Source organism: Phascolarctos cinereus, unplaced genomic scaffold (assembly GCF_003287225.1).
Source record: "Phascolarctos cinereus isolate Bilbo 61053 unplaced genomic scaffold, phaCin_HiC Scaffold_4;HRSCAF=312, whole genome shotgun sequence".
In the NCBI taxonomy this organism is placed as follows: domain Eukaryota; kingdom Metazoa; phylum Chordata; class Mammalia; order Diprotodontia; family Phascolarctidae; genus Phascolarctos; species Phascolarctos cinereus.
This window is the reverse complement of record NW_027555847.1, coordinates 598,486,146-598,502,446: the sequence shown is the minus strand read 5'-3', so window position 1 is coordinate 598,502,446 and position 16,301 is coordinate 598,486,146. Positions and strand designations below refer to the sequence as shown.

The 16,301-nt window shown below is 37.3% G+C and overlaps 1 protein-coding gene across 2 annotated transcripts in view; it reads left to right on the top strand.

Annotated features, from left to right (window-relative positions):
- The window catches only part of DPYS (dihydropyrimidinase), a 109,117-nt gene that overhangs the window by 11,286 nt on the left and 81,530 nt on the right, over nt 1-16,301 (top strand). For both annotated transcript variants that reach the window (XM_020970027.2, XM_078153701.1), the window contains exon 2: nt 11,788-11,946. In XM_020970027.2, coding sequence (XP_020825686.1) covers nt 11,788-11,946 — 159 coding nt within the window. The remainder of the gene's footprint in view (nt 1-11,787; nt 11,947-16,301) is intronic.

Sequence of the window (16,301 nt, the reverse complement as noted above, 5' to 3'; positions counted from 1 at the left end):
GACTTTGTACTGGTTTCATCAAATGTTGGAACATTGTAGAACCTCTTGGACATCAAAGAACTGGGCAATGAGTGGTAATCATTCAAAAGAGTTTGGCTTAATCATTAAGTGGATGAAAAATTCCTATTGTCCAGGTGATGACATGAAGTTCAGAGGAAATTCTATAGAATTTATCCATATGTGTGTATATATGTACACACACATATGTATGTGTATATATAATATGTACATGTAATATACATATAATATACACATATGTGTATTGTGGGCAGCTAGGTGGCTCAGTAGATAGAGTGTTGGCCCTACAATCAGGGAGACTCATCTTCTTGAACTCAAATCTGGCTCAGACACTTACTAGCTGTAGGATACTGGACAAGTCACTTAACCCTTTTTGCCTCAGTTTCTTCATCTGTAAAATGAGCTGGAGTAGAAAATCAAACCACTTCAGTAGCTTTGCCAAGAAAATCCCTGATAGGGTCATGAAGAATCATACATGACTGAAAATGACAACAATAACAACGAAAATATTTATGTGTATGAGTATATGTATATATCTTTGAAAAATGGTGCAAATGGTTAAGCTGGGACCAGAATTAAACAGGAAAAAGAAGTTAGATTAGATTTCTTTGGGAAAAATGTAAAATCCCCATTAATGATACCTCTTTAATGATTCTTTAATTAATTAATTATGGTTCTCTCTGAAACAAAGACCCATCTTTTTAATACCAATATTCTATCTATGTTTTTTTTTTGTTTTTAAGCAATTGGAGTTAAATGACTTGCCCAGGGTCACACAGCTAGTAAGTATCAAGTGTTTGGTCTGAGGCTGGATTTGAACTCAGGCCCTTCTGACTTCAAGGCTGGTGCTCTATCCACTGTGCCACCTAGCTGCCCCTATCTCTGTATTTGAATGGCTGCATCATAGAATATTAAAGTCTTTGAAGAATTCAAAAAATATCACTCAAATGGTAATGGAGAAAGCACATAGTGGTGGGAGCAGGCTGCAATATGAGATAAATCAGTAACTATGAAGAGCTAAAATATAGGAAATCCTCAATGAGATGTATGATAGAAAAAGATGGGTTGGTCAGATGTTGAGAATAAGGGATAACCAGTAGATGAGCCCATATACTTGTCAAGTATTTGTAATAAAAGAAAATGGGAAGCCCCCTAGTCTGTTGGATGAACCCCTTGCAGTGAACTTATGAGAGGATGGGGACAGGTATGGTATAAAGTAACAGGCATGGATGTGTTGTGATTTGCATCATTCAAGGAAACACCCACATTGATGAGATCACAGCTCCATTTGAGTATTTGAGAGAAGTGATCTAAAAAAAAAGTTACTTAAAATAAGATGCATTGTGTTATATATTATGTAAGATGTATTAATACTATCATAATGAAGACCAGCCTATATTTCATAAATAGAGTTCTTATAAGTAATGTGTCAATAGAGCAGTAAATTACTTCATTGTTATTTCATCTGAGATTAAGTAAAGAACACCTTAAAAGACATATTCTGTCTTTAGACGTGTTCAAAATTTCTATTCTCACATTCATTCGGTAAGTACTTATTAAGTGCCTCCTACATTCCAGAGTCTCTGCTAGTCCCTGGGGAAACAAAGAAACATTATCTGTCCCCATGGTATTTATGTTCTTTTGGGTGAAAATTACGCAAACACACACACACACGAAATATTTTGTACACACAAAGAATAATTCCTGAGGCAAAGCATTAGGAAGTAGAATTTGAGTTGAACTGAAAAGGAAGCTATGAGGAGGATTTGAGAAAGTGAGTTCATTCCAGACATGAGGGGATAGCCTCTGCAAACAGGTGGTGATGGAGTATTGGATGCCATGCATAGGGAGCAACGAGGAGGCTAGTGTGGCTAGGCTATAGGCTATCTATTGTACCAGATAGGTGGTACAGTAGATAGAAGGCCTGGAGTCAGGAAGAACTAGGTTCAAATCCAGCCTCAGACACTAATTGTGTGACCCCGGGCATATCATTTAACCCTGTTTGACTCAGTTTCCTCATATGTAAAATGAGCTGGAGGAGGAAGTGGCAAAACACTGCAATGTCTTTGTCAAGAAAACTCCAAACGGAGTCAGGAAAAGTTGGACATGGCTGAAAACAACTTAAATGACAACAGCAATAGCAACGTGCAATATACCAGGAAAACCAGGGTGGAACCAGATTATAAAAGACTTTAAAAGCCAAAGAGGAGGATTTTTTTTAATCCTAAAGGGGATTATTTGTCCAGGACTAGTAATAGTTTAGATCAAAGGGCATTGAACTGGATGGAATGTGTCCAAGAATATGTCTTGGCTAAGTAGACTATAATCTCCTGTCCATTTAAATCCTTGGGTGGCTCTGGAAGAAAGTGAGAAAGGAAAATTAAGAACCCAAAAGGTATACAGTGATTGCAAACAGATAACACCTTCACAAATATTTATCTAAATAGAAGGACCTATCAGAGAAAGCAGGGTGGGAGGTGGTTTTGTGCCTTTCTGAAGTGGAATTTTTAGTAACAAGGGATAATGCTCAAAATTCTGCTAAAGTTTTTTCCCCCCCAAAGCTCAGGTTATAAGCTTCTTTTTTTCTTTTACTGAAGTTTACTGGGTCCTATGATTGATTGCATTGAAACTTGTCACCTATTTCAGGAAGGGCTTAGAACCAAGGAAGCTATGAAGCCTTAAGATGGAATACATGCTTAGGTGCTATGGTAATACATGACTTGGAATGAAATGAATTGGATGGATAAAATCGCATGTTATGTAATATTACGATCCACTCTTTGTTAAAGTTTATCTCAATTTAAATTCCATTACATTTTACATCTGAGATAGCATATTCTTTTTCTGAAGAGAAGGTTTTGGATAAATTGGAAGGTTTTCAGAGAAGAACAACCAAAGTAATTAGGAACTGAAAGACTTGATTTATGAGGCAAGATTAGAAAAGGTAAACACATTTTGTTTGGCCAACTGACAGATATAAGTGCGGAGAAATGTATTTAGGGTGAAAACAAGGAAAATATTTGTAAAAGTTAGGAGCTGACATTTTGTTGCTAGAGAACTTCTGGTGTGGCAGTCCCCTCTACCCATCCAGATGGGCTATTGGTCTATAATTTATAGCCTTACAGAGTTGCATGAGGCATTAAGGGATTGTCACTGTTATGGCTACAATCTCATCTACATCAGAGTCAGGGCTTGAATCCGTATCTTTCCAAATCCTAGGCTAGCCTTGTATCCAGTAGTGAAAAAAGTCCCAGATTTGGAATCAGTGGACATTGATTCAAATACAATTTCTGTCAGCTGGTTGCTATGTGTGACCTTCTATAAGCCATTCAATCTCTCTGGGTCTCATTTTTCATGTCTGAAAAATGGAGGAGGAGTGGGAGTTGGACTTGATGGCTTCTAAGATCCCACCCACTTCTAAATCTCTGATCCTGTGATCCAATGCCATGTCAACTCTTAGCAAGAAAATCATCAACCTAAAGCAATCTTTATTCATGTTGTCAAGAGTTTTCCTTCTCTTTGACTGAAACTATTTCTTAAAATGTTTGGTGATCCCAGACAGATACATCTGGAAAGTAGAGAATAAAAAACGATAATGATGACAATAACAATAAACCCTCAACTAATTGGCATGATTGGAGAATGTAGTATTCTGGTTAACTGAGTAGAAGGAACAATGAACCAGGGAGAGTTTAACCAATAAAGACAAGGGAAGAGGTGTATAGTTCTGAATGTCTCTTTCTTGTTTCAAGTCAATACTTTGCTTCCTGCTCTAAGATACTGAATTTTTAGGGGAGGTGGCCTGACGAACTGATGAGGTCAGAGGATTGAATGAGTGACTGCTTTTTTATATTTCCAGAGCAAACATTCAGGACTGATATTCCTATAGAAAATCCTTAACTGTTGATAAAGACATTGTTCCTTCTGTGCCAAGCCATTCAGTAAGACATTCTGGAAGGAAGTAATTACTGTCCCCAAGAACTAAAATTCGTTAGGAAGGTCTGCCTGCTGGTAGGGCAGTGATTCTCTCATCCCTTTTACCTGGGCTCTATCTATAGTTGGCCTCTTCTAAAGTTTCCCTAGGAGACCTCACTCCCTGAAGGTTAATTGAGGTTCGATTCATAATAAAAGGTACATGACTATGAGTATTATTCATAGCCTTGATGCCATTGCTAGGCTCTTTATTATATGAGACTTCATTCTTCATCTGCAAACTAGAATGCCCTGAGGTGATGGCTATATAGGTAATGTTGGTTGATTGCTCCTTGCTAGTTCATCCTCTCCCTCACCTCCACCCCCAAGGGAGAATGACCCATGTTCTTTGGTTTCTCAAAGAGTCAAGGTGCAGGTATAGGTGTAAACCTTTCAGTGAGAATGGTCCCTCTTACTCTTTTGTATGCTAGAGAATGGGAGTGAACCTTAAGATCATGTTTTCCCCTCTTAGATTCTAAAACCTCATCATAGCCAGAAATATTAGACATACTATGTAACTTAAATTGGAAAGCAAAATTAATAACATTTGTACATCTGGATGAATCTCCAATTGGATTCATGCCCCTAATTATCAAACCCATCTGAACATTATATCCTTCTCCTTTTAGGCCCCTTTATATTTTGACTAAGCATGTTTTTATACATATAAACCTTTAGAATTACATAATCTTTCAACTGCCCTTTTATCAGTAGCTCAACCTGATCTTCGTTCTGGGTATTACTTCTTCTGACAAATTTGTAGAGGTTTCTTCTTCCCCTTCCCCCATTCAAGTTTTTGGCTCTCTCAACACATTCTCTGAGCTATATCCCCAAATCCCCTTTTTATATTTGTTTTCTGGCAGATTGGCTTACCTGTCACTGAGTCTCCAATCTCAAACCCTACTCCTAGCGTATTCCCAACAGGGAATTTGCTTGAGACACTTTTAGGTGTGCACAATTATATCATTTGATTTATTATGTACAAGATCCCAAGATCATAGATTTAGAGCTGAAAGAGGCCCTAGAAGTCATATATTGCAATACTCTCATTTTAAAGATAAGGATATCAATTCCCAGAGATGCTCAGCATCGATATAATCTTAATATATGATTTCAAGTATATGTGGTTCACTGTGCCAACCCAGGATTTCTCCCTAAAAATTTTATAGCACTACTGAGTCTTTTGGAAAAGACAAAGGCATTGGGTTAGAATCTAACTTAAGTGCAGCCTTTGGCTGAATCCAAACTTCTCAGAACAGATCCCCTTAATAAAAGAATTTGTTTGGTAAAACTTGGACTCAGTCAAAAGGCTTTATCCAAGGACCTAGAAGGCCACAGGTTCCACAACCCTGGATTAGGTGGATAGACAGCTTCATCACTGATTCTGCATAATTTAAAGGCAGAGAAGAAAGGCAGAGAGAAAGTCAACAAAAATGAACTTTGCCTGTTTTGCAAATGTGTCACATTAGGTTGCTGGTAACTGAGTTAAATTATCAGCAATATTTTAGAAGGTTCCAAGGGTCAGCATCCCCAAGCTTACTCTAGTCCAGACTGGCCCAGCATAGCAATTCCATTCAGTCAAATGTTTCCCTATTTTTTCCTTGTTGGGAGAGGAAGACACGAAGGAAAGAGACAAAAAAAAGGATATATATGTATATGTGTGTGTATATATATGTATATATGTATGTATGTATGTATGTATACATGTATGTATATGTATATATGCATGTATGTATATACACACATATATACACATATATATACAAACACACACACACACACACACACACACACATATATATATATGTATATATATTCATATCCTATTGTCATCTTTTTTCAGACTAGTTTAGAGATACCAGTATGGTACCATTTTCGTGGGTATTTTTTTGTTTATGGGGACCTTAAGAATGCTGTCCTGGAAATGGAGCTTCTGTACTTTTAGAAATGCAACACTCTACTTTATAAGCCATAAATCTACAGTCTCGTAACCAGACCATCAACTGCAGTGTCAACACTCTTTGAAAGAGATCTCATTCAACTGCAAAGTTAAAAGTTCTTTCTAATGGCTTGGAGAATGCAGAATAAACCAAAAGAGAAAAATGCATTCTTTTCTCCCAAGTTCATAGAATCACAGAATTTTAGTGTTAGAAGGGGCCTTACTGGCCTCCTACTCCAATCCATACCCCAAAAAGAATCTCTATTCTGATGTAACCTTAATGGTCATTCAGTCTTAGCTGGATGAGAGTAAGGGAGGAAATTGATTACCTCCTCAGGCAGCCCATTCCACTTATGGACAGCTCTATTTGTTAAGAGGTTTTTCTTGACATAAAGACTAAATTTTATTTATATCTTCCACCCATTACTCCTGATTCTTCCCTCTGGATCCAAAGAGTACTAAGCTATTAAATCCCTTTTCTCCTTGTGACAATCCTTCAAATAAATGAATAAAGTCATCATATTCCCCCAAGTCTTCTTTTCTCTAGGTTAAGCATCTCCAGTTCATACAGACCAAAAGCTCCAGAAGTTAATGAGAAGCTACAGGTTTTTAAATATGTATGTATGTATATATACACGCATGTATTCATGCACATACATACATAATCTAAAATGTAAAAATTAGAGATAGTCCTAAACTTGCTAAAGTAATCAGTGATTTTTTAAAAAATTGAATGAAACCTATTTGCTCTATTTCTTGGCTAACTGAATAAATATAGACAGCGTGTAGGCTAAACTTTTCCTTCCCTATCCTTCTCTGCCCTCCTTCAAGAATACAGGAACAGGGAGGTAAACTATTTTGCTGTCATATCCATTCGAATGCATTAAGCATAATTCTCACTTCAACTAACTTGTTCCCCACCAATAACAAAATTCTACTGCCCTTGCATTTGGCTTTAGGGATTTTAAATAATACTTAGATATTCTTATCTTACATACCTCACTTGGTACTTGGGGTGGTAGTAATAGGTGGTTTCCCTGAGTTCATTACTATAAGTGCTTAATAAATGTTAATTGATTGATGAGTATTGCCACTTTTATTAGAGATTACAAACCTTCTATACTTTTTCTTCCTGTTCAATTCTTGTTTTCTTCTTTGCATAAATTTTCTATAGAGGATGCACTTCCTTCTTTTCATAACTTTCAGTAACTCAGGAAAACTCATGTGGCACATATTTCCTCTATACAGGATGTCCCAAAAATCTTAGTTGAGGTAAAAGCTATTAAAGGCTAGTTGGACAATTTTTCTCCCTGCCTAAATCTTCAGTGCCAATTCTACCTCTTCGTTTAGTATATTAAATGCTAGCATCCAAATGGGTTGTCACCAGTGACGAAAGTTGTTTATTAAGGAAGAAGAAAAGGGGCCATGTTGGAAGCAACACCATTTTGAGAAGCTTGAGAGATCAAATCTCAAGATATCTGAAAGAGAAGTTCCTGAATCTTTGCTGTAGTATCATGCAGATGGTATTACCTCCAAAAAAAGGCAATTAAGTAGACAATATGGGATCACAGACATTGAGGTGTAGGAGGGGCCTTAGAGGTTATCTAGCCTAATCCTTTCATTCTGCAGATAAAAAACTTGGGCTTTGTCATGTGACAGTCCTTTGGCATAAGAGATGTCCTCTTGGGAGGACAGAGGTTCTCATCTTGACCCTTGCTTTCTAGAACTGGGCTCATAGTACCCAAGTCACCACCCCAGCTTTCACTGTCTGAGGACCAGGTTTATGTCTAAGGAAAGGCCCATGAACCAGCCAGAGATGACAGGAAAAATAAGCTTCTTAATGAGTTTGTGTGCTGTGAATAATATATTATAACAATGGGGACAAGTTATTCAATTTTTATTGACAAATTATAGAGAAGTGTGGGAGAGGAGGGGGGAAGGGAAGAGAGAAGAAGGGGACCTTATATACAAGTCAGAAATATACACATTAAAATAAACTCACATTGGAAATCATAGGGCACAGGTCCATTCAAGTGGTCTATTCAGGTGGGAAGACTTGGTCCCATGGGAGCAGCATCCTCCTGGGGCAGGGACGGAGATATACTCCCAGGGAGGGGAGATATATTTTAAAGTATCCTTTTGCAGGTAGGTAGTGCAATGGATAGAATGCTGGTCCTGGAGTGAGGAAGACTCATCTTCCTGAATTCAAATCTGTCCTCAGACACTTACTAACTGTGTGACCCTGGGCAAGTCACTTTATCCTGTTTGATTTAGTTCCTAATCTGTAAAGTGAGTTGGAGGAAGAAATGTCAAACTACTCCAGTATCTTTGCCATGAAAACTCCAAATGTGATTATGAAGAGGCAGACATGATTGAAAATGATTGAACAACAATAACAACACCCTTCTGAAAGTGGGATATTTCAATCCTGATCTTGGAGACTTCCTGGAGATGGCCAATTTGCATGTCAAAGTTCAGGACACATCTGAGATTTCTGAGGTACACAGGTGCAGGACAACACTCTAAGAATATCGTTATTTGGTTGTTTTGGTCATGTCCAACTCTTTGTGACACCATTTAGGGTTTTCTTGGCAAAGATACTGGAGTGGTTAGTCTTTTCCCAGGTCCTAAGATGTTCTTTGTGCTTCTCTTATGAGTGTGCCAAGGCTACGTGTATATGTGTGAGATAATTCAACTTAATATTTCTAAAGTGATATTTCTAAATCACAGGTGTGGCCAGGTCACTTCTGCTGAGGAAGCTTCAGTGTCTCCCTCAGTGGCCTCTAGAATCAAATATGCCTTTTTTGCTTGGCATTTAAAGCCTTCCACAATCTGACTCCAATCTGTCTTTGCAAATTGTTTTCACATTGTACACTCATACACTCTATATTACACCCAAACTGACCTATTTGCTATTCCTCATATTTCCCCATATTCAAGGCTCCATCTCTAGCTTTTCTTATTCCTTTTCTTTTTTTACAGGATGTCTTCTTTTCCTGTAATGTATTCCTTTTAGAATCTCTAGCTTCCTTGATAAGCTCAATTCAAGTATCACCTCAGTTGTTAGTGTCCCCCAAATGACTTTCTATTTGTTTTGTATATATTCTGTACTTATATGCATCTGGAGACTTAGTTCCTTAATATATATGTCCTCCTCCCCTACTCCCACAGGAGAATGTAAGCTCTTGGAGGAAGTGGACTACTTCTTTTTAGCTATTATTAGCTTTGAACACCAGCATTTTATTGATAGTAGGCACTTAACAAATTTTGTTGAATGAATGAGTGTACAAGGCAAGATGGCAGACAGTCAACATATATACACTGAAGAATAAAACTAAGATACCTTGGACTAGAGAAGCCCAAGGGGTATACCCAGAAGAAGAGAGTAACTCTAGATAGAGTCTCAGGGAAAAGAAGATCCTGGTCACAAGAACTACAGGAATACCTTGAGAAAAAAGGAACCAGTAGATATAAAGTGGAACAACTGGGAAAGAAAGAATGTCAAGACAATTAATAGCTTAGAACAGACTATGACAAAGCTAGCACAGGAATTGAACTCCCTGAAAATTATAATGAGCCAAAAAGAAAACAACTTTATGAGACAATAATTATTAAAAATTAAAAGATTTAAAAAAAAAGAAAATGTAAGATGTGTGCTTGTTTGTGTGCATAAAATTTTTAAAAAACTGACTTGGAAAATAGGTCAAGAGATAATTTAAGAATCATCAGACTACCTGAAAATTATGATGAAAAAATATTTGCATACCATATTATAAGAAATGAGAAATGAAAGCTACACACATCATGTAGAACTAGAGGGCAAAATGAAAACAGAAGGAATCCACTCATAATCTCCCAAAAGAAACCCTCAAATAAAAGCTCCCAGGAATATGATAGTCAAAATATGAATTTTCTAGGTCAAGGAAAACTACTGTAAGTAGCTAAAAAAAAAAATTCAAGTACCAAGGAGCCACAGTCAAGATCACACAAGATTTGGCAGCTGCCACTTGAAGAAAAGGAGAGTTTGAAATACAATATACCAAAGTGCACAAGATGAAGGCTTACAAACAGGAACAGTTTTCTGGTAATTGAGCATAATCCTATGTTTGGGGGAAGGGGACAAGAGGGAATAGACCTTTAATGAAATGGAGGGTTTACAATCATTCCTTACGAAAAGGCTTAGAAATGAGTAAATATTTTAAAATGGAAACATAAGAGACAAGATTAATAAATTACAATCTAGTATGAGGAAAAGAAACAAATGTCTTCTTAGATCCCTAATGTCTTCAAGGGTCATAGAGAAAGTTAGAAAAGAAAGGCAGAGGGAATAGAGGTGGATTTATTCTGTTTTTGTGGTCTAAGGAGAAGAAAGAAATGAAATGAGAAGGATGGGAGCTATACTGGGGAAGAAAGGAGGAGGAAAGAGAAGGAAATTGCTATTTCACATAATAGAAATTCATGAGATTTTTAAAAAAACGACCACATACAAACATGGAGGAAGGAGTAGGGGAACAGACTTCCCACAAAGTTCAGTTTCATCTGAATTGGACAAAGGAATGTTGAATATATACATGCAAGCACACACACACACACACACAAACACACACATAAAATGAGGTAGATTTCTTAAACTCAACAGAGGAATAGGCAGGGACAAGGAGAGGGTAGAAAGTGTTTTAAGAGGGTGAGCAGGATAGTTGATGGAACAGTCATAAGCAAAACAAAATCCAGAAGGGGAGCATGAGAAAGGATTAAAAGTAAAAGAAAAAACAAAAACCTGTGAGTGGATGTGGGACAAAGAGAAGAGGAGCAATGGAACAGAAATAGATGACATTTATCAATTATAAGTTTTAAGCAAACTTCTTTTACTATCTCCTTTTTTTTTTGCAAAGGGGAGATGGGGGAGAAAGAAAAAAGTATAGGGACAAGATAAAAAGAAATATACCATTAACAATCACAATCATGAATGTGAATGGAGTCAGTTCACCAATAAAATGGAAGAGAATTACAGAATGGATTAGAGAGTAGAATCCAACAACATACTGTTTATTAGAATCATACTTGAAATATAAAGATTCACAAAGAGTTAAAATGTAGGGATGTAACAAATCTATTATGCTTCAGGTAAACTCCAAAAGGTATAGGTAGCAAACAAACAAGATTATAGTAAAAACAGACATGATAGAAAGAGATAAGCAAGGAGACTACATTATGCTTAAAGGCATAATGAATAAATGTGAATACTAAACAAATATGTACTAAACTGCATAGTATATAACAGCATCATAAAGGAAAAGTTAATTTAATTGCAGAGACAAATAGATAATAAAACTGTAATAGTGAAAGACTTCCATGTACCCTTTTCAGATCTGGACAAATCTAACAAAAATTATAAACAAGGAAGAAGTCAAGGACCTGAATAGAACTTTAGAAAAAATGGAAATGATATGTATCTGGCTGGTATTGAGTGGGAATAGAAAGAAGTTGGTATATTTCTTAGCTGTGCATGATACTTTTACAAAAATATGACCATGTATTGAGGCATAAAAACCTCACAAATATTGAAGACCAGAAATAGTAAACATTCATCACAGGCCACAATGCAATAAAAATATATTCAACAAAGAGTCTTTGAAGAAAATTAAAGATTAAATAATTTAATCCTAAAAAAAAATTGGTGAGACAAACAACAAATCATAGAAAGAATAGAAAAATTCATCAAATAAAATACAACTATAAATATGCAATATTTTGTTAGTCTGAGGGAAAATTCATGGTCCAGAAATTCTCAAAAATGAACATTTTTAAGGCAAAAGTAATCTGATTGCTAATTTGATGAAAATCTCTTGTGATTTCAGGCAGCTTTGGCTGGAGGCACCACCATGATCATTGATTTCGTCATGCCTCAGAAAGGCTGCTCCCTTATTGAGGCCTTTGACATGTGGAGAGGCTGGGCAGATCCCAAAGTCTGCTGTGACTATTCACTTCATGTCGCAGTTACATGGTGGAGTGACCAGGTAAAGGGATAAGGATTAGTCAGTCAGGAGACATTTATCAAGTACCTGTTTGGCAAAATATTTTGTTCCAGGCACTGTGCTAAATGTTGGGGATACAAATATGAAAAACAAAGACAGTCTCTGTCCTTGAGGAGCTTACAATCTAATGGGAAAGATAGCACCCACAAGGAAGCTGAAAGGGGGGAGGGCATGGAGGCATAATAGAGAAGTCCAAAGTATTGTAGCCAGGTGGGAAATGAAGAGATGGCTGGCCTGAGCGTTTTCCTTAAATGGAGGCTTTGGGAGGAGCTCTTCACTCTGCCTTCCAATCAGAGGGTTCCCAAGGGCAGAGAGTGTGATGAGGTATAAGTATTAAGGCTGATTTGGTCTTGTAGTATGGCAAAGTTCCTGGGGGCATGGTGGAGAAGTCCAAAGGAGAGTAGCTGGGTAAGAAATGAATAGTTAAAGTAGAATTGTATGTGGGAATTTGATAGTAACAATTTTGGGGTACATTTACATGTTAAATAGCTATGGGGCATATTTACACATAAAGAACTGTATGGGGAAGAAGCTTCCTTCTGGAGCCCAAATGGGGTATTGCCATTGAATGCCCCAGTATGGTTTTGGTTGAGTCACTAGATTATAAAGTTATATTGTAATTATATTATAATTATATATAAATATATAAAAATTATATTATAATTATATACATATAATTATAAAATCTCTGATGGCAAGAATATGTTCTCTATTATATTTCCTTTATCAATAATTTAATTTTATTAATTAACTGTTGGCTTTTGATGACCCACAGGAAAATGGTTATACATGACAACTCATCAAATATTTGGCAGCTCTCTGACCCACTAAAGCTCTTCTGCAGGCTAATCATTTCCCTTCCCTTCACAAAATCTTCCTATGGCTTGATTTTGAGGTGCTTCACCATCTTAGTTGCTCACCTCTGGATGTTTGCCAGATTATCAATAACCTTCCTAAAATTAATGCCCAGAATTGAATATTATAGGCCAAGTAGAACAGAATATGACAGGATTATCACGTCCTGTTTACTATGCCTCTCTTAAACCAGCCTAGGATAAAACTAGTTTTGTTTTTGTTTGGTTTTTATTGCTGTCATACCACATGATTGGCTAACTCACTAAGCTCCCTAGATCTTTTTCAGATATGAATGAATATCTAGCCAAACTTCCCTCATCTTCTGTTTATAAAGATGATTTTTTGAACCCAAGTATAAGACTTTTCATTTATCACTATGAAATTCCATCTTACTAAATTTGTGTTAATGTTTCATCCTTCAAGTTTTTTTTTTGGGGGGGGGGGATCCTATCTTCTTTGTCATCCAGATTGTTAGCTATCCGTCTTAGCTTTGTGTCATCTACAATTCTGATAAGCATCACACCTATTTCTTTAGCCAAATCATCAATAAAAATATCAAAGAACACAAGGCCAGGCATAGGGCCCTGAGTCACTTTACTAGAGACCTTTAAATTATTTATGACTACTTCTTGGGTCCAGCCATTTAATCAGTTTTGCATCCATCTGACTGTAGCCTAGGCAACTAGATGGCACAGTAGAGTGCTGGGCCTGGAGTCAGGAAGACTCATCTTTGTAAATTCAAATCTGCTCTCAGATACTTACAAGCTGTGTGACCCTGGACAAGCCACTTAAGCCTGTTTGCCTCAGTTTTCTCACCTGTATAATGAACTATAGAAGGAAATGGCAAACCACTCTGGCATCTTTGCCAAGAAAGCCCCAAACAGGGTCAGGAAGAGTCAGACATGACTGAACAACAACAAAGTGTAGCCTGTATCTCTCCATCTTTTCTACTAGAAAAACATATGAAACTTTGTCAAATGCTTTGACAAAATCTAGGTAAAAACTATTTCTAGAATTCCTTTAATCTACCAGCCCAGGAACTCCACCCATTAAAAAAATCAAGTTAGTCTGGTAGGACCTGTTCTGGATTCTGAAGCCGTATTGAATTTTAATGATCACTACTTCTCTTTTTAGATTTGTTTCTGGAATTCTTCATCTATTTCCTCTTTCTATCCAAATGCTCCATTTTCATACACCAATGAAAATGTTGCTTCTGTTCCTACCCTTGTTGCTCTTCATACAAATGATCTCCAGCCTAATGCCTACCCATCCCTTCCAGTTTTGGCATTTCCTTGCATATACAAGGCTACTCTGTTCTTGTATCCCCTCCCCACAATTCTTTTATTAACCTTCCTCCTTCTGAATAAGATATGTCTTTTGAGGGCCACATTCTAGTTGTGGGTTTCATTCTACCAAGACTAGTGATACCGCTGAGATCACATTTTGCCTCCTTGAGTTCAGGTCTTCAGCTTGCTTGTCTCTGTGCTTTATGAATTGGTGCAAAAACATTCATATTTTCCTTCAAAAACAGAGGACAAATCCATGGATTTTTTTTAAACCATCCCTTTTAGATTTTTGTCTCTTGTGAATTTCTGGATGCCTTTGCTGCTATTTTTTCCTTTCTGCATTGTTTCCACTCTCTAGGGTATCTAGCTGGATAGATACATACGGGCAATTTTCTCCCTCCCCCTTCCTTTCTAATTTAAGACTCTTTGGATGAGATTTGCAAGAATTCAGGCACATACATTTTTACCAGCCTTTGTTACATGTACTCCATCTTTGATCAGGAGTCCTTCATTCCTATATTTCATTTTCAAGGTTTGAGAATACTTTTGTTTCTATAATTTAAATGCCATTTACATAAACTGTCTTCTTAATGAGCTATTCATTTACCAAATCTTTGTTTTTCATTTGGGTTCCTTGCCATTGATTAGTGGCAGTGAAGAAAAGACCCCTAAAATCTCCTGGATTTTTTTCTTTTGTTTTGTTTTCTTGTTGTTGTTCAAGACTTCACAATCATTATCAGTGTTTTTAGAGACAGTGTGGAGTAGTGGATAGAACACTGGACTCACACTTAGTAGCTGTGTGATCCTAGGCAAGTCACTTAACTTCTCTGTTCCTCATATGCAAAATAAGATGGAATTGGAATTAATAGCTTCTCAGATCCCTCTCAGTGCTAAGTCTGCAATCTTTTTACCGTTGTGCTTTTTGTCTTTGTGAATTGCTAGAAAAAGGTAATAGACATCTGGTTTGATAGGCTCCTGTGATCATAGATATAGAGCTGGAAGAAGCCTCAGGCCTTACCTAGACCAGCCCTCTGATTTTACAGATGAAGAAATGAAGGCCCAGGGAGGTCAAGTAGCTTACCTTAGGTTACATAGATAATAGGACGTAGAGGCAGGATTCAATCCCAGGTTGTCTTGCTTAGGAGCCAGTGTTATTTCCACTGTACCTAACGGCCCTCAAGTGTCTGGAATGTTCTCTGTCACCTCTTAGAGACATTTACCAGCAAGAAAGCAAACCTCTTCATTGCTGTTATCTGATCCACAAATAGTTGCCTCACTTCAGCAATGAGTCACCAGGCATCACTTAATAATATTATAAACAAACAACAACAATAATGACAATTAAGTTACATCCCATACACTTTACATATATTATTTCATTTGAGCCTCTGGGGTTATGATTAACTCCATTTTACAGATAAGGAAATGGAGGCTAGGAAAGCCTAGTTGACTTGCCAGGGTCACACAGCTAGAAAGTGTCTGAGGCCTTTAGTGAACGATCTCCCACCTAACAGCCCCTCCAGATCCACACCATGATTTCTTGGAGAAAAACTAGCTACTTCCTCCAAAGATGGTCTAGCTCCTAGCTTTTCGGGAAGAGTCTCCTATCTGTGTCTTACCTCCAATGTTCAGTGGTTCTTCCATTTATCTTTCCCATTTTTTTCTTACTTCATACAGAGGCCAAGATCCCCCCGTACCTCTCCATATCCATTTTATTCTCTTTGCCCCCCCATTTAGCCTTTTTCAGTTTATTTTTAAAGGAGTAGTTCATTTTCATACATACCACAGAACTCATCACCTTCTTTTCTAGAAGTCCTTCTCTGTCTCCTTCAGCTTGAGTACAAATCCTCCTTCTTCTCTTTAGGTTCTTTACCTCTTTCCTTTATAGGTCTCAAGTATGAATCCAGGCTGAGCCACTTATTATCTGTGACCTTGGATAAATCATCTAACCTCTCTGGGTGTCGGTTTCCTCATCTGTAAAATGAGAGGTTAGACTAGATGACCTCTAAGGTCCTTTGCGGATCTAAATCCATGATTCTATATGGGAAGAGGAGAGGATGAGAAATATCCAAGACCAGGGTTGGGGAACCTGCAGCCTCAAGGCCATATGTGGGTCTTCTTTCCCACCAGGCATAGCTGCCCATAATTTTTAATTCAGGGATCCCCAAAAATCTGTCAACTTGAACCTGTTTCAAG